This window comes from Gadus morhua, chromosome 10 (assembly GCF_902167405.1).
Source record: "Gadus morhua chromosome 10, gadMor3.0, whole genome shotgun sequence".
Lineage (NCBI taxonomy): Eukaryota > Metazoa > Chordata > Actinopteri > Gadiformes > Gadidae > Gadus > Gadus morhua.
The window spans coordinates 17,260,186-17,284,858 of NC_044057.1; the positions used below are offsets into that span (position 1 = coordinate 17,260,186).

The following is a 24,673-nucleotide window of genomic DNA, read 5'->3' on the forward strand; positions in this document are numbered from 1 at the left end:
CACATGCCCATCAGCTCTGGTGACTTCCTGCACCTCTCTCTTTGTTGTGTAGCACCTTGATGCCCCCTTTCAGGTCCTGAAGAACCTTGGTGGCAGTGAGGCCTTGCTGACAACAGCAGGCCTACAGGACGGAGTCTATCTAGTTTCCTTCCTTCACTCGTTGCTTTAGTCTCGACGTATTGAGCAACACTTTGAAGTGTTTCTTGAAATGGAGAAACGATGTTCTCGATCACATAATTGCTTCCAGTGATTGCGACTCAGAAGGCGAAGGGAATCGAGCCGTCTACTGAACATTGGCCAAATAATGACGACTCCATGCCATTAAATGCAGATGTAATTTACCCCCTTTTTTGGTACTTTTTGGTACTTACAATCAGTTTTTATTTGTATTTTTGTGTATGTATTTTCCAGTGCAATGCCAAAAAACGAAAATCACCTGGAAAAAAGTTGCCATCTTATCCTCAACCCCTAACCCCCACCTACCCCCCAACCTCACATTCAGTTTCCAGATTGCATTAGCGACACTTGTGCTTCACCGCCGCAGAATCAAAGCGCCATGTGTGATAGCTTAGCTGAACATGGCAGACGTCTATTGATTGAAGCTGCCGAGTCGCCCGCCCTGTTTGATGAGCTAACGCGAGCAGGGATCCATGACATCAGAGAGTAATCCCGATAGTTTCGTTTTTTTTTTTTGGCGCTCACTCCCCCTTATCTGATGTGCAATACTTTGTACTCCCAGTTATCTGAGACTTTGACACAAGTCTTGAGTTTCGTTAAGCCTCGGGGACAGGCTGACTAAGCCCTTACTAAACATGTTTTGGCGTCTGCACTCTCCTTATATTAAGGGCTTAAAGGGACACAACACCCCCTACCATCAACCCGCCCCAGCCCCCAACATTGCATTTAAGTCTCTCCTATCAAAGCTGTGCGGTGTCTTTCCGGTTAGTGGTAAGGGCAGAGACAACCTTTGTACCGCCAGCGTATTTGGAACACGTGACCCATCAATACAGGTGTCATCCCTTTATGAGTCAAAGGAGCCGATGACTCGGGACGTCTAGCTGCGTTGACTCAGGTTCTCTGCCAGTAAACCATGTCGACGTTACTAAGACATCGCAAAGTTGCCTCATTCGTTTTCATGAGCTCACTGTGAACTCAAGGTCACATCTGTATTGAATCAGGGGCCTGAGCAGTGGTGAGGTCATGTGCGTGAGATAACTTAATTTTGTCTGTAAGTAGTCCAATGTCTCAGGAAGTTCCCTCCGCAGAGCAGAGCACAACTCCCCAAACTAATTACAAGAGTGTTTGCAACAAACACAAATGACCATGAGACTTGTTTTTAATTAATTTGTGCATAGTGCTGTGAAAAGGGGTTCCGGAGGATGGATTTTTGTCTCTGTCTGCCTTCCCCTCTGTCAATACAGGCTAATCAGAAAACATAAAATGGGAAAATATTGTCTGTCTATTTGTGATTTTGTTGCGTCCAAACTAACGTGCGTCCCTTGAGCTTTGTGTAATCGCGTGTCTCTTGACGTTATCTTGCCCTCACATTTCTTGGTCTATTTTCTCGACTTGTTTTGTCTGCTGCTGTTTCTGAGTTCCGTCTATAAGCTTGTTTCAATTTTTCTCGTCAATGCGATAGTGATCGGATATGCCTGATCACAACAATGACCCAGGCTTGACACTTATGTATGTACGCATGCTAAATCTGGGGCCATAGCTTTGATAGGATGTCTTGTTCCGTGTGTGTGTGTGTGTGTGTGTGTGTGTGTGTCTGTGTTTGTCTGTGTCTGTGTCTGTGTGTGTGTGTCTGTGGGTGGGCAAATCCTCGATAAAATCAGCTTCATAATTGAACATTAATTTGTTGTGCATGTGTAGTAGAAGTGCTTTGTATCACTGACTTCCCCACCTGCCAGCTGAAGCACTTGAGCTGATGTTATCGGAAAAAAAATAACCGCTGGTGTGTTTGTGTGTGTTTCTCCAGTTGACCCCAGGAGGGAAGGCGGCCCAGGCAGGGGTGGGGGTCGGAGACTGGGTGGTGTCCATCGGTGAGATCAACGCGGAGGACATGACCCATGTGGAGGCTCAGAACCAGATCCGCGCGGCCACAGACTCGCTCAGCCTCAGCCTCAGCAGGTAGGAAGCTCTGGCACAGAGGAGATAAGTCCGTAGCACACGAGCCTTAAGTGTCCGTGAACCTCTAGGAAGGGGGGGGTGGAACCGGCAATAACATCGGATTTTACGACCGGTGTCTTCTTAAATCCGGGAATATATTTTTAACCGTAACAAAACAAAGACATGCTAGGACGTTAATAAAGACCTGCATGATTTTGGGTTAATACGCCCTGGCTTGCATACATGCCAGCACCCACACACTGGCTTACATACATGCTAGCACCCACACACTGGCTAACATACATGCCAGCACCCACATACTGCCTTACATACATGCTTACGCACACGCGCCCGTGTGCTTCCACTGAGACTAACCTCCTAACTAAGGTGTATAAATTGCCACAGTATTGCCATTTTATCCGGCGTATTTCATCATAAAATCACCATGATTTGGACCGGTTCTATTCTTCCTGCATTTGAGAGATAGGGTAGGAGTAAAACATGCATCCCAGAACCAAACAAAAGTACTCTCCAACTGCATTTCAATTTGGGAGATGCCTTTCTAAACATCCGATTAGTAAACATTGCAGCCGGCCAAATTTCCTTTTGAATAATTTCTTACATAGGCAACTTTGCCCTATGTTGAATCCACCTCATAATGTTATTGGAGTGAAATCTCTCTGGGAGATTAAAAGCACTTTGTAGCAAAAATTGAAACAAGGAAAATGTAATTTTTTTTTAAAAGTTTTTTTTTTAATCAGTTTTGGATAAGTTGTCCTTCGTCTGTGCTGTACCTACTCACATAACTCCTGCCAGGAATTTCTTACTGAAGTATCTCTCTGAAGAACGAGCCAAATGTTTTTTTTTCCCTACCTAGAGCTTAATTATAACAAAAAGCCCCCCCCCCCCCCCCTCCCCCCCTCAAGAGATGCCTTGGCACTCGATATGAAGCAGAAGTTGATAGAAAAAACGAAAGGGTATTGACTCTTGGACAAAATGCAAAGGTGAGGCCCTTGAGACTCACCGTGGTGCTTTCAAGCGGTAAATTGCAGATATTTGTTATGCTTAAAGAGACCCAGGGCTTGTCAAGGCTAGGTCTGAAAGTGAAAACACACAGCAGGTCCCTTTCCCTTCAAGGGAGGACCAATATACTCACTGTCGACACTCTCTTTTTAATACGTCTGCCTGGCATAATGTTCTTCGGGTCTTTTGGGATCAAAGACTTCTTCCCCCAAATAGTGGAGTTAGAATATAAACAGGCCCGGGTTTCAGAAATCTGGCATCATATTTCTTTCTGTTGGTTTGTTTATTTATTTCCTATTCACAACAAGGGCCAAACGAATACGAGTGTTTTCCCGACAAAATAGGAAACCTGACTGAAAGTCTGGAGGGCAGATAATAAAACCAGAGCAGGACAGATTTGAGGCATCGCGGTAGACCCTCTCAGACAACACTGTAGACAGGATGAAGTCACAGGTTGAACGGGGGTCACCGGTTGGTTATTGTGTGCGTGTCAGATGTAATACCTCTGTCATAGGCCCCTATATCAGATTTATCTTGATATGTAGCCCCTGCTGCCTTTGGCTGGATATCTCTGGGGTTAGGTGAACGACACCGTTCTTTAGAAGCGACTGAAACAATCTAACTCGATAGATAAACGCTCCCGTTGCACCACGATCCATTAGGAAGACTGTTTGGTGCAGACATGTAACACGTGTGATATGAATGTTTTGTTGGACCATTTAATTGGACAATGAGATGGACACGGGATGCGCCATAAGGGATTGTCTCGAATGTAGCCGAAACTTGGGTACTTGCCTTTTAAACCCTGACCTGCTCAAAAACCCATGCACTTCAAGTCACCTGTGATCCCTAAATCAAGAAAACGACTCGCTAGACATCCATTTACAGAAGTCCATCTCTATTAGGATATCTCCTGACCGAAAAAGGCTTTAGAAATAACAAATGGGAAGCTTATTGGCTAATCTGAATCGATTCCATGTCACAGCGAGCCGTTCTCCATCCCTCGTCTGGTTCTCTCCTTATTTGTCAGAGCGTTTGTGATCGCCCTGAGCTGCATGAGCCAGCGTGACACCAGTAGCTTTTGGAGACACCACACATGATTCTCACCTCCTATATGTTTCGTCACATTTCTCTTTTTTTCAAGAGGCAATATTGAAGATAAGTGTATAGGTCTTAACCGAAGTCTCATCCTCTTTTCTCTGGTAACTCATGTATCGTAGGAGTTGTACACCATAATATATTATCACTTTTTGCAAACACACTCGAATCAGCATTTTTTTTCTAATGTCTGCTCTAATGTTTTTTTGACACGGCGTGAGAGAAATTGGCGTGAGAGGGATTTTGTCCGGCGCGTTTGTTCCACCCTGGCCGCTCGCCTTATTTCACTTAATCTTCGTCTGCCCAAAATGGAAAGTGTAGGCGCACAATTAATATCAGAGCTCCCATTCTCAATCATTTTCTCATCCCAGGGGACCGAGTTAGCCCATATTTCAAGTGTTCCTCAGCCAGTGACCTTTCCTAACATGTAGTATGAGTGGGGGCCTGTTGGTCCCTGGGGTTTCTGAGTGAAATATCTCCCTGACGGCAAACACTCAGGCGGAGCCCATGCAGGGAAAGTAAGAGTAAGTGATTCTTTAAAGGTGTGGGAAACAACCTCAAGATACTTTGAGTGTTAGGTTGCGGCCTGGGAGGGGGGGGACGCCGCCCCATTATCCGACGCTACTATATTCCCAGAAATGGATTCCCTCATCTTATTCATTTTGATGCAATTCCCCCATAAGAAATATGATGCCACACACTGCTATCTCAACCCTTTTTTCTCTTTCTCCCATTTCATGCTGCATAAAAACCCATGCTTTGCATTCTCTTCCCCCTGGGCCTGACTTGTCAAAATGGGTTTCCAAGCAATGACAATCAAGTTCAGTTAACGAAGGGGAGGAATGTCACACTGGCTCAACTTGTCATCGGTTTCTAATGGGTCTGTCATACACATATTCTACGCCGCTGCATTTGCTTGCACTTCTCTCCCCATTTGTGTCACTGTCTTCCCCCTATCTGTAAGGCCCTGCTGGCTTGTGTTGTCATCCTGTCTTCAACAATGCTCTATTAGGGGACGGCTGATGCAACGGGTTACATTTAGCCTAGCAGTTACAGGAAACACAGTCCGATGTGTTTGTCTCTCCGCTGTTTCTCTGTGTGCGCGTGCGAGTGTGTGTCTTCCCACGTGGCCACCCGACACAACGGGGTCTCATGACTGTTTCGACAGAAGGCCTGTCACGTCGCACTGCGGTCTAGAGGCTTGTGACAGAAGCGGGTGACAGACATTACGTACAGTAAGGCTCACTGCTTACTGGTAATGCCATGTTAATATTATTCAAATGAGCCCAGTTTGATGTTGTGCTTCTAGTCCAGGACGGAGTAATGGGGAACCTGGGACTGGGGGGGGGGGGGGGGGGGGGGGGGGTAGAGGTTTACAGCATTGTTGCAATTTGCTTGATGAATGAATCTGTTTTTCATTAGGCTTAGGTAGTTCACGGCCCGTTGGATTTGAAAAAAGCCCCTAGATTGATTAAGATGATTTGGTGTTTGCATTACCTCCTCAGAACCAACGTAATTTCCAACTGAAGACAAATTATACACCAGTGACACAACACATTTTAAGGGCAAATTGTACCCAGATGCAAAGCACTGCTGTTCCCCTTCATACAAACGAACAAGTTGGCAGTTCCCACCTGATAAATATTCATGTGATTCATCGAGAGAGAGAGAGGGGGGGAAAAAGAGGCTTGTTTTAATAGCTATTTAATGTGCTGATTGTGAATGTGCTTCGATTCAGTGTGACTGTATTTTGACACTGCTGTCACGATTTGCACTAAACCACTAAAACAGTTTAAACAAAAAAGTAACAAAAACAATTATTTCCTATCAGTGATGAAATGGCTTGGTTTTGGTCAGTGGCCAGTTAGTTGACAAACCAAATTTCTGCGTTGGCGTTCAAGAAACTTTACCTCACCAGCACCTTTTGTAGGTCTGACGAGTGAGGACGTGTTTTACAAAACGTGTGCACGTATAACGCCGACCGTAGAAGAAATGCACATTGTATTAATTTCCCTTTAGCTGTTTGATTTAGTCACGCCTCACTGAGTTGCAATATAATGCAATATGGATTTAGCCCGGGAGTTTCATGACATACTGAGCCCCGAACAGCCTTCCCTTTTTATGCTGATTCAAACCCCCCAAAAAAGGGGGCAGCTGTGTTCACGACAGCACCTATGATTGGGGCCGTTAAATCAGAGTTCAATTAAATATCAGACCGGTGCAATTCTCTGCTCTAATTATCGTTTTCTCTGCTTCTCTTCCAGGGCTTTCAATGCCGGCGGCGAGCAGAAGGTAAGATGTGTGTGTGTTCACCCCTGGTGTCCGCACGCGCCCTGGCATGCTCCGGTGAAGTGATCAGCGTGGTTAGAGTCGCAATGAATTAGCCCGTCCAATGTAGCCTGCTCCGGAAAGAGACCCCTCTCTCCCCAGGGTCTTCTGCCCGACTATTTTGACGGATGATGCAATTTGAAAGTCTTCTGTTCCTCACAAGCACTTAAGCTCTGCCTTTGGACATCCTCAACAATATGTTATGTCGTCTTGTGATTGAACTCGTACTGATTCAATCACCTCCCAAGGTCCTCTGGGAGTCGTGTGTTCCATGCATCACCAAAGCGTCTCCTGGGCCGGCCGGGCGAAAGGGGATTGTTTTGTGGATGTGAATGATGTATAAATGCCATGCTGGAGTGCCACGTCAAGTGATGCCTTGCACAATCCCTGATATCACGTCTGAAGAATTTTAATTTAAGGGACGGAAGTAAGTCACTATTATCTGACACATCAGTAAACAGTTTGGGGAGAGGGGTCGGACCTGTCCAGGAAACGGACCACACTCATGTCATCCTGGCCCCTGCAGTGTGATAAAGCGTTTTTGGCACAAGACTATATTTCTTCAGCAAATGAGCTGGAACCCAAGCTGTCCACAAGGTGGAAGAATTCCATATGGGTAGCAGGCACCTCTCTCTCTCTCTCTCTACGCCGTAAACGCTTAACACTCAGCATGAAATCTCATTACGCTGACTGTCATTCATCTTTTAAATGTATCACCCCAAAACGTCTCGTGCTGAAGTATTTCTAACGGCACAGCAGATTATTCTGGCCCGTTCCTGGGCGACTGCCAAAACAAATATTTGTCAGACAATGCTGCTTGTGTGTCTTCACACTTCTGAGGCACTCCTCCGTGCAAAGACAAATGTCGGCTTGCTATGACAAAGCACAGTCTTGCGGCAAGCAGCATTCATTTGCTGAATGAAAAATGATTATGGTCCCTGACGTGGAGTTGGATTGTGCAACAGCCAAAAAGGATCAGTAAAAAGGAATTGACTGTTGTGTGAGTGTGTGTTTTTGTGTCAGTGTTTTTCTGTGTGTGTGTGTGTTTTTTGAAGATAAATTCTAATCGCATGTCGTGATGTGCTGTTGTTGTTTTTTTTGCATTGTTTGTGTTCCCACCCATACAGGGTTCAATTGCCCGTGCCTCGGTTCAGCCCAAATACTCCTTTGCCCCCAGCACCGCCATTAACAAGATGGCGAGACCATTTGCAGCAGGGGGTGCTAGTAGCAACTCGGGCCCTGTTATTAAGCCTGTGGCCTACTCCCCTAAGCTTAACACTCAGCGCTCGCATGGTCTGGGCAGTGTACAGCAGCCACGCAATGGGTAGGTGGATAACAGCTGGCTTTGGAAGCAGACATGGGCCCTGTGTTTTCTTCTTTTTCCCTATTGCATTTCACTCATTCATATTACATCACATTTTATATCATAAAAGGGGGAAAAAATAATAAAGAATATAAATGGTGATAACGTCTCAAAGGGAAGCTTGTGTTTAAAACTGTTGGTTAGGTAGTTAGTGAGTTAATACATTATTCCTCCCCAGTTACTGGGGAGGTTGTGTATACGTTGAGCACTAGGCAACACGCAGAGCGAGACGTAGCCAAGACGACGGCACAGGTAATTACAAAAGGAGTTTATTGCCATTATCTCTGCCAGCTATTTAAATCAATCACAGAGAACAAGCTGATTATCATCTTTAATGAGCAGCCTCACAGCAGAGCATACCAGATATGAAAGCAATTCTTATCTTTCCAAGGAGTAGGTGGTTTATTCAAAACAAAGCCAGCAATGATACAAAACACCCACCAAGTGCCAGACACTTCTTCTTTTTGCATATAGTTACACTTATTATACCGGAGAATTTGCTCCAACTGTAATTTTGTGGGACGAAAGAAGTTTTGGAATATGCAGAAAGGACACTTACGTGTGATGATTTATGATTACTTTAATTAGGATTTTATTATGCGTACGGCGGAAAACACAAACGACTCTCGACCAATCTGGAACTGGCTAATGGTTAAATATCCAACATCCAATATGAACAAAAATGCAGATTCCAAAAATGCTGTTATCGTAACGCATAGTGTTGTTAAAGGAATGGCGCAATGCTTTGAAGACTCTTTGGGGTATATGAGGCTTTGGTTTTGTAATTTCCCCCGCTAATGTTCGCTATATTTGAACACTGGAATAGGAATGAAGCCATAATGCATTGTTAATGTTGTACCTTATAGGTCCTGCCACGCGACTCATCAGAAGTGATTACGTGGCAATCCAAACGCCTCTTTAAAACAATTGTTTCTCACACAATCACCGCAGAATGGGGGCTATTCAGGATTTTTTTCATGAGGTTTTTTAGAATGGATCAAAAAGCGTTTGCATTAGGCAAACCGTGTGACATGAAATGGTCATATTGTACCTTTGGTTGGGGGGGTGAATGTGGCCTCAGTTGTCGGGGAGTTGTTAGTGATCTGGCTCGTGGAGCTGGCCAAATGTCTGTTGCTGTATTTAGCCTCGGAGAAGCCTCTCATAAAATCTGCTGAGTTCTCATGGCGTTCTTACTGTGGTGGTGCTGTATTACTTTTTACTGCCTTATTTGGAGACCTCAAACAGATGTGTGACGTTCCACTGTTTCGCCGAGCTCATTCCTGCCTCCAAAAAAAAAAGAAAACGACTGAAATGAAACAAAAAAGGGCCCTAAACGTGACTTCCCCCCGGCCTCAGACAATTTGCAAACCATTCAGGGAACATACGCAGACTGGATGTGATGGACGGTTAGTCCTGAGCCAGATTCAATGCCATGTTTTCTGTGAAGCCCTATAGCTAGTATCAAGATGCACACGGTGACATTTACCATTATTGACTGTGTATTAAAGCCCCGATTGGCAATATTTGAAGTGCTTGGACAACAGTGAACCCTGTTGAGAGTTTCCATGGCAAATGTCACGTCTGTTCACATAACTCGGGGGGGGTTACAGGACGTGTCGGACAGGCATTAGGAGGAGTTCCTTGAGGTTCTGAACCGAGCCCGGGCCATGTGCGTCTGAGTGACAAGCTAAAGGAGCGCAGAAGGCTGTTTGACGCCAACACAATGTGTTCCATTATGCCGCCCGGTCGACAATAACACCCTTGTCTGCTCCGTCACCCTTCGTGTGCATTTTGCCCTGCATCCCCCCCTCCCCACAAAAAAAGCCTCTTCTTCTTTTTCTTCTTCTATTGTGCGCAACTGCTGTCATATTTTGACACGTTCTGTTTTTTCGCAAAACACTGATCTCTGACCCTCATTCTTCTTCCCCTGTTTCCCCCCACTTTCTTTCTGTTTCTTTTTAACTCTGCAGATGGAGGCTCCCGACAAGTCAGTAAAACACTATTTTTGTTCCCACGTTTGACGGCAGAATAATGAGTTCTTGTGTGCCTGTCAAATTGTTATTCCCTTTCATATAACTTCCATCCTTGAGTTGCACCTGTGCGGCTGCTTTCTGCCTGATCCCAATTAGCCTATAGGCTTTCATGTCAACCACAGCAGTCATACTGTACATAAGAACCGTAATATTCCATGAGTTTCTGTTTCTAAACGTAAAAAAAGGCCTGCTAGTTTTTTGCTCCACCATCTGACGACCCAACCTCCAACCCTGATCTGTGGTCTGTCCCCATAGGGTCGAGGCTACTTACTATGATGACATCTATCCTATGTCCAAGTAAGAGACTTCGGCATGGAGGCCGGCTTTGCTGTTTTCTACTTTATGTAAAGACCATACTAGGGGCCGTGGGGCCGAATTGATGAGATGCCCTTGGCTCAACGAACTGATATGGATTTCGGGGCAAAATTGATATGGGCAGGATAAAAATACGTTGGAACAGGACGAAGCAAGGCATCGCTGAATCACCGCTAACCAGTCATGTTTTGTCTGCTACGAGCGGTTTTGATAACTGTAATTATTACACTGTTTACAAATACATGCTAAATCTATGTTGTTACCTCAGACATGAGTGCAGGTGTTACTGCACCGAGGGCTTGTCTTTCGTTAATTTAAATGAAAGTGAACCGTACAATCACTCACGATGAACGCCTACTGGTGTGCGTCAGACAGCGTCCCTGGAGAAATCCTAATTAGCCTCCATTAGCTTGTAGCTTGATGAGCGCGCTAACAGTCGCATGATGCGTTCGGTTTCCCTGTTGCCATCAACCATCACCTGATTGGTTAGTGTGCATGTGGGGGGGGGGGGGGGGGAAGACTGTGCCTCAGGGACCCCCAGAAGGTCCTTGTCTGGTCAGTTGTTGTGGTGGTGGCGGCGTGGTTCCTGCTGACGACCTGATGTGTGTTCAGGCACGGCCTGAGGGCTGAGAACCTGCCCTGCTTCATCCCCAACGACCGCAGCAAGAAGAGGCTGATTCAGGACACCCAGGACTGGCACCCCCGCACCGGCACCACCCAGTCCCGCTCCTTCCGCATCCTCGCCCAGCTCACAGGAACCGACTTCAGTAAGTCAGGGCCTGAGGTCTGGCGAGAGAGAGAGAGAGGGGAGAGAGAGAGACTGAGACACAGAGCGAGAGAGAGAGGGAGAGAGAGGGAGAGAGAGACTGAGACACAAAGCGAGAGGGAGAGGGAGAGAGAGAGACTGAGACACAGAGAGAGAGACAGAGAGAGAGAGAGAGAGAGAGAGAGAGAGAGAGAGAGAGAGAGAGAGGGAGAGAGAGACTGAGACACAGAGAGAGAGAGAGAGACTGAGACACAGAGGGAGAGAGAGAGAGGGAGACTGAGACACAGAGCGTGGGAGAGAGGGAGACTGAGACACAGCAAGAGCGAGCAGGGGGAGAGAGAGAGAGAGAGAGAGAGAGAGAGAGAGAGAGAGAGAGAGAGAGAGAGAGAGAGAGAGAGAGAGAGAGAGAGAGAGAGAGAGAGAGAGAGAGAGAGAGAGAGAGAGAGAGAGAGAGAGAGAGAGAGAGAGAGAGAGAGAGAGAGAGAGAGAGAGAGAGACTGAGACACAGCGAGAGAGAGGGGGAGAGAGAGACTGAGACACATAGCGAGAGAGAGGCAGGAGGTTCTTTAGGAAGATGGACGGATGGACATAGACAATAAGTAAGGGATTGAGGCCTGGTGATAGAGTAAGAGAGAGAGGGACTGAGAAAAATAGCGAGAGAGAGAGAGAGAGGGGAGAGAGACAGGAGGTTCTTTAGAAGGATGGACGGATGGACATGGACAATAAGTAAGGGATTGAGGCCTGGTGATAGAGAGAGAGGGATCTCTGTAGAAGGGGAAAAAAGGTCCTTTGAAGAGCTGGACGCAGACGGATACTGTGTCATGAAGGTTCAGATCAACGTTCTTAGTTGATCTGATCTCTCTACCGACGGGAGCAACAGAAGTTGTTTCTCAAGACAGCTTATTTACGGTTTTATTTATTATTCCAACTCGGCTATGATCGACTTTGAATGACTTGCAACAATCCTGATGTCAGAAATGGGGAATCAAAACCTGCATAGCTTTATCAGTCTAGGACAGGTTGTCCTGTCATTGATTTTTCATCATGCATCATGTGTGTCGGTGTGTGTCAAAAACACATGTTTGTGCTTGTGAGTGAGGCATTCTGATGCATCTCTCTCCTGGTTCTCGTAGTGCAGGACCCAGATGATGAAAACATGAAGAGGGCCAGGTAACGCCAAACCTGTGTGTGTGTGTGTGTGTGTGTGTGTGTGTGTGTGTGTGTGTGTGTGTGTGTGTGTGTGTGTGTGTGTGTGTGTGTGTGTGTGTGTGTGTGTGTGTGTGTGTGTGTGTGTGTGCGTGAGCGTTTAACACCAGCAACTTTTTGCACTCAACCCCCCCCCCCCCCCCCCCCCCCCAGCCTGTGGTTGTGTTGGGGTCCTAATGCTTGTGTAGTGCGCTGGTGGAGAATACTAATTCCTACCCAGATCCCAAGGGCTCCTTCATTAATTAGCAGATCCTGTCATTCAGGATTGGGTTTGAAAACGACGCATGAAGGAGGTGTCGTGTTGTTGTGTTTGCATTATTTATAGTCTCCGGTAACGGCCACTGGCTACCTGATGTCAAGGATGGCTCCTTTGTTCCCTCAAATATAGATATGCATTAACATATAGTTTTAACCTATCATTTGTTTTCAACTCATTATCTTCTTCTATAAGCTTTTTGTTTGACCTGCTTTTGCTGTCCGTTTGACTCCTCGCCCCGCCGTCTCTTTTGTTGCCGTGTGCGACTTTAACAGAATGTTCTCTCGCTCTCCTCCTCACCTTTTTGTTACATTTAAACTCCCGTAATTATTCTGTCTCTGACTCTCTGCCTTCCCTCCACCCCCAACCCCAACCCCCCCCCCCCCCCCGACCCACGTCTGTTCCTTGTTTACGTCACGGTGCGTCGCGGCGGTTAGGGAAAAGTTCCTCACGGAGATTCAGAGCCCCCGCTACGCCCGTCTGAGGGACTGGCACCACGAGAGGTCTGCTCGCGCTCTCAATATCAAGTCCTGAGCGTCTCCCGCTGCGAGGCGTCGCTGTGATGGGAGGCGGAGCTCCGGAGCCTTCTAGAAAAGCATCCGCCACACAGCAGTCGCCACAGCGTCTCAATGAGCGGAATCACCACGACGACCACGACGACAACGACCACAGCGATAGCCGGCCACCTCCACGGGAGAGGCGGTGGGAGAAATGTCCCCTCAACAAAATATAATATAAACTTAAAAAGGTGGGAGGGGGGATAGAAAAGTGATAGAAAAAAGGAGGAATAATGCAAGTGAGTGAGGATGGGGGGGATAGAAAAAATTCAGAAAATAGAAATATATATTATGCCGCCTATGTGTCAAAGCCCAAATAAAAATGGGAACTGGCATACTGAGCCCAAGTAACGGAAATCCGTCTCTGAAGTTTGATGTGGTGTGAGTGTTGTGAACACCTTTTGGTGCACTTTGTGTTTGTAGCCCCGTTTCTCCTTGTCGTGCCTTTTGCTACTCAAAGCGCTTGTGAACAGGTGATGAGGGAGTGAAGGAGAGGGTCTCAACTCCAGGAAGCACCGGTTTTTGCTCCTGTTATTCCTCTTGGATTACCTCGTTCAGGGCCTGACTTTCATCTGTAAGCCTCCTCTCTCTCTCTTCCTCCTTTAGTGATCCTGCTGCTGTCTAGCTCTCTCGCACCCCCTTCCCTCTTATCTCCTGCTCTCTATCTCTAGTTCTGTGTTAGGCGTTATTCTGAGTTCTTCATTTTGCACTGTTTTCCATTTCTGAGCCCCTCATCCTGACGTAGGCGTCTGTAAGCACTGAGAGAGAACGACAAGATCAGTCTGTACTTTTGTTTTATTTTTCTGCTGTCATCAAACAAATATAAAACTCTGAAAGAAAAAACACCCTCTGCTTTCTGGTCTTCCTCTTTTCTTTCTCTTTTTCCCACTTTTTATTTTCTATTTCTGACTGTAGGCGAGAAAGTCTTCATAAGTCATGTTTTGTACAGCATGTTGCACTAAAGAAGGAAAGTGTTTCATAAGACAGGTTTTGAAGGGGATTTTACACTATAGAAGGACAAGTCTTTCATAAGTCACATACGGACCAGGGAGTTGGACTAAGGAGGAGGGAGTATAAGTCACTTTTTCAACAGGGAGTTGAACCATGGAGGAGGGAGTTTTTAATGAGTCACATTTTGAACAGCGAGTTGGACCATGGAAGAGGGAGTCTTTAATAAGTCACTTTTTTGGACTGTAGTTTGACTGAATCATTCCATTCACATATGGAACAAACGTTGGGACTAGGGAGGGTCTAGTGTTTCAGAACTAGGCTGCGAATTACAAAACAAATGTGAACGAGTTGTGTAAACACAATGTGTTTAGACTATGGGGTCTTGTACAGCTGAAGGGTGAATCACCATATGAACGTTAACAAAGTTGTCAACCACATTAAAGGTGTGCGAGGTAAACAGCCAAGTTAAACAGAGGGTATTTTCAGAGCCATGTTTGGCTCTAGTGGTGAACATCAAAGCAGCTGTCGTGAAGGACAGACTGACGGATTTTATGACCTCCAACCGAGTAACTTCCAAGGACCTTGCTCAGGGTAAGAAAATAGAATATTTCTGCCAATCAGGATAAATATTGCATTTGATTAGATTTAATTGGTAAACAGGCCTCAGAAGGGCCGTTCCATCGCTGCAGAGCAAGGCTATGGCGTTACTAATGATCATTTATTTAACACCACTTTTCTTTTTTCCTTTTAATCTTTCTCTCGGAAAAATGATTTCATTTCCCTCTATTATTAAAACATTGATGACTCTTTGAATGGTGTAAACATCATAGGCCTCCAAGGCTCTGTTGGTTTTTTTGTTCGCCCCCAAAGATGAGATCTCTGGAGCTCATTGTGTTTGCCTCCCAGTATGAGGTCTTTTGATTTCCCCGTAATTGAAAGGAGATAGCTAGAGTTTAGTTCAGGGATGCTTGCTGTGGGCGTAACACTTTCTTTAATATTTTTTTTCTCCATTTTTAACAGAAGCTCTATTTATAATTTTTATAACAGAACTTTACTTACAGTAGCAGAATGCTGCAATCAAAAGGTTTTCACAAGCAAATACTTTTCTCTCGGGCTGGGGTGGGAGACTGAATGATTCCAGTCAATACTTTTAATGAAAGTTTCTATCTTTAGAGCAGTAGTTAACGAGTTTTGAGAAGGAAACAAAACAAAAACTATTAAAACATTTTCAGGATACACAGCTAGAGCTATTACACATTGATTGCAGAGGATTACATTATTCATTTCTTATCCCTCAGACAAACACTTCTTCAATCACCTAGCTGGCTCATAATGAGACAATACAGCCATGGCATTTTCCCCAACAAACAGCACTACACAAAGAAAGGGAAAACAAGTCAATAATTAGAGACCTGTGGTACACCACTTTTTGTAATGATTGTACATCGCACACCTGGGATATTGTTGAGGCTATGGTGTGGCTGTGACGTTGTTAATGGGCACGTTTTACTATGTGTTCACTGAAAGGTCTGTTTTCCCACAGTGTTGAGCCAACCCAGTCCACTGCCAAGACCCAGGCACCAGATAAACCTGCTGGTGAGTGTGTTGTCTTTGAAAACACGTGAATCACCGCCCAAGTATGATTACAATACAAGCCAGTGCATCAAGTGCAAGCCAGTAAATCATTAGTATTCACAGTAATAGACCGGGACATTTCATAACCATGAAAGTTGAAGAACTCTCCTAAAGAAATCCCTCTGTATTGCATAGTAAAGCATATATCTGTGTGCATCAAGACCTGCAGGGTATCTGTTTTAAATGTAAATGAGCTGCTTAATCAACAAAAGTAGAACCCTATTAGCTAGCGCACCCGTATTAAATGAACCGCCAAAAGCTGTGCATACAAAGACTCTGCAACAAAGTAAACATCTATAACTTCTGTCTACGTTAGCCCAATAAAAAAAACCCCTTAAAAACGTTTCCCTCATTCTGTCTGAATGAGTAACGGTCAAAGCCCCCCCCCCTCCCCCCTCCCCTACCCTCTTCCTCCTGATCGATCGGCTCCGGTAGTTGACAGCATTTCCCTCTCTCTCTCTCTATCGGGCCCCCAGGATCCATGAGCCAGGCGGCCCCCCCCGACAGCTCCGGCCCGTCCTGCCGGCCCCCGTGGGTCACCGACCCGGGCTTCGCCGACCGCTACCGGCCGGACAAGACGTCCACGGTGCTGACGCAGCACCGGCAGCCAGTGCAGCCCACCCCCATGGAGAACCGCAGCTCTATCCTGCAAGCGGCCCAGAGCGCCCCCGAGGACAGCGGCCGGACCCCCGTGTGCGGGGCCTGTGACAAAATCATCAGGTGGGACCCTCCCCGTCCACGTCGGACTCTATAGTCGTTTTTTACGCAGCCAAATTTCCCGTCTTATACCCGCCTTTTTCCCGGCATGGTCCGCACGTTTACTGATAGAGGTAATATACCGGCTTGATTTTGCGCACCAATTTACCCTCTCGGGCCCTACACATATTGGGGGTTTCAGTAGTAGTCCCGCCTACTCCAATAGACCAAGAAAGCCGGCTCCTTGACGAAGGGGGGATATACCCACTTGGTTTTACCCGGGCAAGACTGCAGGGTGTGCCAAGCCACGACTGTAACGGCTTGGCAGTGTAAAACTGCGTTGTGTGAGGGTTTTACTCCCGGGCGCTTTGTGAGGATAGTCGTAACTTAAGCGTACTCATAATAATAATAATAATAATAACGTTTTATTTGGGGGTGCTTTTCCACACACTCAAGGTGACTCCGCAGCACAGTGTGCAAACGTCGACAGTGTGCAAAGCTGACGATAAATAAGTAAATAAGAAGAGACTTTAACAACAGGAGGAAATGTTTGGAGGCAAAACGGGGCAGATGGGCTCTGAATTGAGGAGGCTAATTTAAACAAATGAGGTGTGTGTGTGTGTGTGTGTGTGTGTGTGTGTGTGTGTGTGTGTGTGTGTGTGTGTGTGTGTGTGTGTGTGTGTGTGTGTGTGTGTGTGTGTGTGTGTGTGTGTGTGTGTGTGTTGGGGTTGCAGAATGGATAAAAAAAAAAGGACACTTCCCTCTGGTAATATGTCTCGAAACACGCTTTAGTCTGTGTGGTGGTGTATTCTGGGCCCTTTTTAGTTTGTTATGGGTAAACAGTATATGCTTAAATTTCTTTTCTACTGCAGCTATTTACTTATAAAACACACCAGTCCACAATTCAATCCACCCAGTGAATCTTTCTCTATAAATCGCTTTATTGTGCTCCTAACGGGACAAGAAAGTCTTTCTGACACGTATTATTGTTAACAAGTCTGGTCAATTTGATTCACATGCTCCTGGTGAAAGGCAACTCCAAAGGGAGCAATCAGTGTTTAAAGTTAAGATAAAATAAACCATTGTTAATCCCAGGAGGGGAATCCGGTTGTTCGACGACATCTACCTTTTGACAAAGAAAAGTGTGTGTGCGTGTGCGTGTGCGCGCACGTGCGCTGACCTCTCTCGCACTAGGGCATTTAAACATGTATTCATAGTCATGTTACCGATGGAACAGATGAATATCTCCACAAAGACTCTTAAAATGTTGTTTACATTCGACAAAGCGAGCCTAGCTCGCGGGCCGTGTCATGTTAATCCTGCACGCCATTGTTTGCCTCTGACATTTCCATTACCGTTCCGGTCATTGCTTCCCCAGGCTAAAGTAGGAAGCCCTGTAGAACTCTTATCACACCTCATACTGTGTGTGTGTGTGTGTGTGTGTGTGTGTGTGTGTGTGTGTGTGTGTGTGTGTGTGTGTGTGTGTGTGTGTGTGTGTGTGTGTGTGTGTGTGTGTGTGTGTCCCTCCAGGGGACGGTACCTGGTTGCGCTGGGGCGTTCTTGGCACCCCGAGGAGTTCACGTGTTCCCAGTGCAAGGTAGTCCTGGAGGAAGGGGGCTTCTTCGAGGAGAGGGGCTCTGTCTTCTGCACCAAGTGTTACGACAACCGCTACGCGCCCAACTGCGCCAAGTGCAAAAAGAAAATCGCTGGGGTAAGTAAGCACCCCTGACCTCAAAAGGGTTCATTCTCATCTCCCGACAGAGCGCATTAAAGGGGGGGGGTGGGTCTTTAAATGTGCCCGACAAGCCAGAGGAGAGGGCAACACGTTTGAGCGATATCGGTGGTTTAGCGGCGAGAGAGAGGGACTTCCGAAGGGTACCCGTTTCCGTGACATGTTTCAGAGTCTGCTTTGTCAACTTCCTCGTGAGAAACCTAGAGCGGGAGAGACAGGGAGAACATATTTATTCTCCCTGTCTTTGCTGTTGTTCTTTTTGTAATGATGTTGTTATTCCCGCACCGGGGACTGCTAACTGGCGTACACGGCTCGTAGGAAGTAAGAGAACAAACGTTGCACGGCGGTAGGTCTGGATAACCCTACAATTAACCACCCTCTCCGTCTAGTCTAACCCGCAACCAAACCTCCTTCCATCTCCATGCATAATGTCGGTCAAAATATACAACTCACACCTACGGGATCGGATTAATCCGCACTTTCAAGGGACTTGAGTAACAAAGGGAGGGAGGGGTCAGTGGATTCAGACCCCTTGAAAGTCAAGCGATTTATAACCCGTGGAACACGTTCTGTCCCCTCTCCAGGAAATCATGCATGCCCTGAAGATGACCTACCATGTGGAGTGTTTCAAGTGTGCGGCATGCAGGACTCCAATCAGAAACCAGGCCTTCTACATGGAGGAGGGAGAGCCCTACTGCGAGAGAGGTCAGCCAACACACACGCACGCATGCACTCACACACGCACGCACGCACACACGCATGCACGGACACACACACACACACACACATACACACACACACACATACACTAACACGCTTTCATTTGTCATAAAGAGGGACGGTATTTTCATAAAAGCTTTGGTGAGACATTTGTGTTTGGTAATAAACCTGGCCTGTGGGGAGTTTAACTAACACAATCCCCAGTCTACTATTCCACTATAATCGAAACAGTATGCACTTGAGGGTTAGTGTTACATATTATTTGTTTTTTTCAATTCTTTATTGATTCTCCAAACACCAACAACATCCGTCAGCCAACATGATTCACGCCAGTGTCCGCCACTTGTTTTCAGCTGTTGCCATGCACATTTTCACACTGTAATATTGCATTCATTAAATGTATGTTATGTATGCATCTCATTTATCATGTATACAGATCAATATTTCCTGACCAATACGCCGTAGCGTGTAAACGGTATCGGAGTGTATTGATTAGAGTCCCTATATCCTAGCTGTAACACAACAAAGACATATTAGTCATATTATGCAGTTTGACCGCTGCGTTAAGTATAGTCTGAATACCGGCCACAACGCCTAACTTTATACATTACTGAGACGTTGAGGCGCTTTGTGTTTAGCAGTGGGGTAGCTTTCCATAACTCCATGCTCACTGTGGAATAAATATTGCATATGCATTGGTTGCTTCTATTCACAGAAGACAGATTCTGTAATAAGAAATATATATTTTTTGCCATTAGATATTCCGGTATTGGGAGGTTCTTACACCAATCTGCTTTATTCTAAAAATAAAAAACACAAGGATATGTCTCGAAAGGGAATCACTTTTGGGGAAAACAGGACAGGCTGTGCTTACAGTGCCATGTTTATTGCTGAAAATAAGATTCAAGCTACCACATTTAAGCTACCAGATATATGCTAAGAGACGAAAATACCCCGAAGGACATCCATCCAATTATAAGCTGTATTGTTTGCGGAGGCTTTTCACAAACGCCACCGTCTACAGAGTCACACGAACCCCGATGTTTGCTTAACTTCGGAACAATCGCGCCAAACTTAACTCCTAAATGATTCGCTTTAATTGCAACTGTGTGTGATTATACCCCCCTCCCCCCCCCCAAATACCAACAACAACAACAACATCTTTATTGCGGTAGTGTATTGTAAAGGCCACACAATGCATAAAGTCTTTCGACGTTTCCCTTTTTTCTTCCTTCTTCCGTTTATATTTTTCGCTCCTCCGTTATCTTCGCAGCGCTAGCATGCATTACGCCCAACCCCCCCCCCCCCCCCCCCCCTCTCTCTCCGGGTCTTTATGGACGGCAGCGTGGCGCTCGCTTCGCGTTGTAAATTATTTAGCGGGTCAGCAGGCTTCTCCCCTTTCCGTCGCCGGGGCCTCAGAAGTGGATTGCTGTTTTTTTATCAGCGGCAGCACCCTGACGCGTACGGGGGCGCCTCCTCGGGATAATACCTTTAGTGCTGATCAACATTCTGTCGTCTCAGCACCTTTTAGAGGATTGTGTCGCGCTCGCCCTGCAGCTCAAGTACACCTCCCCTCCCTCCTCCGAACCCCCAGCCTCCCCCCCCCCCCACCCCCTGCTCAAGTCCCTGTAACAATAGGGGGAAAAAAGGACAATCCAGTGAAGTATCTTGAGCAATTTCCCCTTATCCTAATCCCTCCTTTACACCGGGACAGCATCCCCAGACGTAACCCCCCCGTCCCCCCCGTCCCCCCCCCACCCCTCTTCACGCCCGATGATGAGTCTCTTGTTCAGACACGGGCCTCGCCTCGCTAGGCCCGCCTGCACAGGCTTACGAACGTCTCACACCCAGCTACCAGCCCTCACACCCCCCCCCCCCCTGCAAGTCTCCATCACTTTGTTCTCACCTGCCTTTACCTCGCTCCCCTGCCCGCCCCCTCCCCCTCTCCCCCTCCCCCTCTCCCCCTCCCCCTCTCTCCCTCTCTCCCTCTCTGTCTCCTTAGACTATGAGAAGATGTTTGGCACCAAATGCCACGGCTGTGACTTCAAGATTGATGCCGGGGATCGGTTCCTGGAGGCCTTGGGCTACAGTTGGCACGACACCTGCTTCGTCTGTGCCGTAAGTCATTCTGATGGACGCCGTAGCCCGTCGGCTCCAGCGGCCTGCCCCCTTTCTCCTCCTCCAACGCCAGACCCTCCTCTGGCTGTCCGGCTGCCCTGCCCTCACATCAGTCCAGGCCACTTTTCTGGAGCTTTCTCAACTCCCTCTCTCACCTGTTCTCTCTTTTGTGTGTGTGTGCGAGTGTGTGAGTGTGTGTGTGTGTGTGTCTCCCTCTCTCGCTTGTTCTCTCTCTCTCTCTCTCTCTCTCTCTCTCTCTCTCTCTCTCTCTCTCTCTCTCTCGCTCTGGCTCTCTCTCTCTCTCTCTCTCTCTCTCTCTCTCTCTCTCTCTCTCTCTCGCTCTGGCTCTCTCTCTCTCTCTCTCTCTCTCTCTCTCTCTCTCTCTCTCTCTCTCTCTCTCTCTCTCTCTCTCTCTCTCTCTCTCTCTCTCTCTCTCTCTCTCTCTCTCTCTCTCTGGCTCTCTCTGAAGCCGCCGCTGGGGACGGCTATCTCCATCGTTTGTCTTTGACTCTGTAGAGAACTCCTAGAATTGTAAATTCAATACTGTGGCATAGACACCCGTACTGCGGGAAGCACTCATTGTGCAATAAGATGAACATGATAAAATGGCTAATATTCTCTCTGCTCTTTTCCCTTCTCTTCCCTCCCCCCTCCCACCACCGCCCATCCTATCTCTGCCCTCCCCCCCTCCAACCACCAATCCTATCTATATATGGCTCTCGTCTCCCCCGCTCCCCCCCTTCTTTTTTCACGCAGCTGTGCCAGATGAACCTGGAGGGGAAGACCTTCTACTCCAAGAAGGATAAGCCGCTCTGCAAAGGCCATGCCTTCGCCCCGGTGTGAGGCGCTTAGCCCGGGAGAGGTGCTTCTGTCGGGGGAAGAGACACCCAGAGAGCTCCACTCACTCGCCACCCTCCTCCCCTCATACTCCCCTACTCTTCCTCATCCTCTCCCTCCTCCTCAACCCAACTTCTTCCCCTCAGGCGAAACCACACACACACACACACACACACACACACACACACACACACACACACACACACACACACACACACACACACACATCAAAGCCCGACACCTGTGCCAGTCACACACACACACACACACTTCGTTTCCCTCACTCAAATGCACCCCTCAGCCTGTCTTTTCAAGATGTGAGCCGCTTTGTCTCACCTTTGGAGATTTGATGTAAGCCCAGAAATGCTACCACTCCCTCGCTGTGTAAGGATAGACTCTCTAGCTAGCTAAAGCTAGAAAGCACCGAGTCCTACACCGTAAAAGCAACTGTTGTGGTCTGCTGTCGGAAGGGAAACGGAAGCAGTAGCAGAAGGGAAAACTCACGCGCCTCGAGCTAATTGTAAAATCGCTTCTCTCGGCTCTTCTTTGTAAGTTAATTCTTGGATTGTTATTTTAGTGCCGCTTGGACATTAAGTGTGTCACATCGCCTCACCCAGATTCAGGGCGTGCTCGTTAGAGCTGTTAAATACCGTTACGGCTCCACCAATCGCGGGCCTCGTTGAGGTTTTACTGCGAGTATCCTCCGTGCTGAATGACTCATTTAGTCGCTCATTGTCAGGCGTTATTACTGTAATGACCTGACACCATTCGTGTACTCTTAAACTCATTTGGGACCCCCGGACTCCTCATTGGTTCTTACTGCAGTGCCTATTAAGTTAATGGGGAGCTCTAGTCAAGGAGAAAAGCGTGCGTTCTGCAACTCTTCACAGAAGCACAGCCTGCCGCCTAGCTCCAGCTGTGCTAAAGGAGGATTATGTGTTTATTCGTATCAGTATTGATGTCCTGGGTTATCATCATAAATTGATTAGCATTTCAGTTTCAATGATGTAGTGTAGTTCTTATCCCTGTAAAATCTTCAGTTTCAGGCTTTGGTGCTTGAACAGAATTGGGTGTGTCTGATATGGTTATAAATAACGTCACTTCTTACACTATTATCTTTTTGATGTCTGTCTTATGGTATCATTTTTTTTGTATATAATATTTTTGAGACCAAAGTTATGTTTTAATAAAAGCCTTTTGTTAGAGTGACAACGGTAAAATAACATTCTTTAAGGTTGTTCTGCAGAATCCTCCCTAACATTAACAACTGAAAAGTAGAAATGAAATAAACTTTAAGTGCCTTTGTTTTTTTAAGTCAAGCTTTAAACCAATGTCTTCGAGCTGTAATATAAATCCTACTGAATCTCTACAGTGTATCCATGTCCTAGATGTATTGGGGGAGAAAGGTGCAATTTATATATGTAGGAATTAATGCAATTCGACTCACTTTATCAATAAAGTACATCTTGTAACTTAAAGTCTATGGCTTTTTCTCATTAATTATGTGCATGATTATTGACTGCATTAGCAAGGTAATTAAAACTTGCAGTAAAACAAGGTGTCAAGTTATCTGCGATTCTGAAAAATAACCGAAAGTGTTGAAGAGCTGTCATAATTATCATAAGCCCAATGTTCTATTCAGCTATATAAACCTTTACATAAATATACATTTCTTTATCAGTTGTTTTCTTTGAATTTTTACCGGTGACTTCCAAGAGTAAGCTGAGTATTACACTATTTGTATGCAGCACACTGAGTTGCATTGGAATTTAGTTGTAAACATGATTGATTTCACAATGTTTTTTGGGATGACTGTTTGGCATAGTGATGTAATATTTAGCCAACTACCAAGTGGTAATGATTGGAATTGGCGTGGCTGTTTTTGAAGTACAATATTCAGTCCTTGATTTAACAATATATAATTTATTTACAACAATTTCAGGTTGAATTACTATACATACCTTTCTGAAATGTCATAGATATATATATACATAAGGCCAAGTAAATACTTGAAAGCACTTAGAAACGAATTTCCAAAATTCTACCCACAAATCCATATCATTGTCCAAAAAGTACAGAAAAATCTCCCTCAGCAGAAGATTTTCCTTGCCACAAAAGTTTGACAACAATTTACATCGACATTAACAAACACAAAATGTTAAAAAGACGACAACCAAAAGAAAAAACAATACAATTATACAATTGCATAAGCGCTGTGGCATGTATTAAATACAGCATTTTTGACTTGCAGAAAGGCAAGGAACATTGACTGAAGGAACTAAGTAGAAAACCATTCACAGGTACACATGTCTATTATTCTCAGTTCACAAGAAAATATTTCAGTCAGAGTGACAAGTTTGTTACGTGTGCACACACACGCACACGCACAGCCGCACACGCAAACCATTTTGACACTGAATAGTAATGAATGACTAAAACGTACACTTATATAAAATCCAACATTTTGCTATCACCTTGCACCTTGAAACAATGAACCCTCGACGAATTGAGCACAGACGCGGTTGCACAGTTAGTTCCACAGCAAGCTATCTGGACCAGAAAGTGTTCAAACATTCACCATTCATCCGTGCAGTATGTCGTAATTCAGTCGGACACACCAAATTAAGTGAACATATGCTGATGTGTGGTACATTACATGGCTGGTAAATTACAAGTACATTATTGAAGTGTGCTTCGACAACACATCTAAGACAATGACAGGGGCGCTATGATATTCCGGAAAAACAAAAACACAATCTGACTGTACAACTGTCGTAGCCCATCCAACGAAAGCTGCGTAACACTTGCTTGCCAGTTTTTAAGAAGAATCCATCGTAGTTCCAGTGTGTGATATTTACTAGGCATGTGTTAAATTTTTTCCACCTTGTGTTTAAATGCTTACAATATATAGAAATATCAGGTAGACG

The 24,673-nt window shown here is 46.0% G+C and overlaps 1 protein-coding gene across 2 annotated transcripts in view; it reads left to right on the forward strand.

The window, feature by feature from the left end:
- Positions 1 to 21,935, forward strand: part of pdlim7 (PDZ and LIM domain 7) — a 29,266-nt gene extending 7,331 nt beyond the window's left edge. For both annotated transcript variants that reach the window (XM_030367462.1, XM_030367463.1), the window contains exons 3-11: positions 1,982 to 2,133; positions 6,498 to 6,525; positions 7,689 to 7,885; positions 15,552 to 15,604; positions 16,120 to 16,363; positions 17,870 to 18,050; positions 18,656 to 18,776; positions 20,794 to 20,909; positions 21,666 to 21,935. In XM_030367462.1, coding sequence (XP_030223322.1) covers positions 1,982 to 2,133; positions 6,498 to 6,525; positions 7,689 to 7,885; positions 15,552 to 15,604; positions 16,120 to 16,363; positions 17,870 to 18,050; positions 18,656 to 18,776; positions 20,794 to 20,909; positions 21,666 to 21,752 — 1,179 coding nt within the window. In that variant the 3' untranslated portion in view covers positions 21,753 to 21,935. The remainder of the gene's footprint in view (positions 1 to 1,981; positions 2,134 to 6,497; positions 6,526 to 7,688; positions 7,886 to 15,551; positions 15,605 to 16,119; positions 16,364 to 17,869; positions 18,051 to 18,655; positions 18,777 to 20,793; positions 20,910 to 21,665) is intronic.
- The last annotated feature ends 2,738 nt before the right edge of the window (positions 21,936 to 24,673 follow it).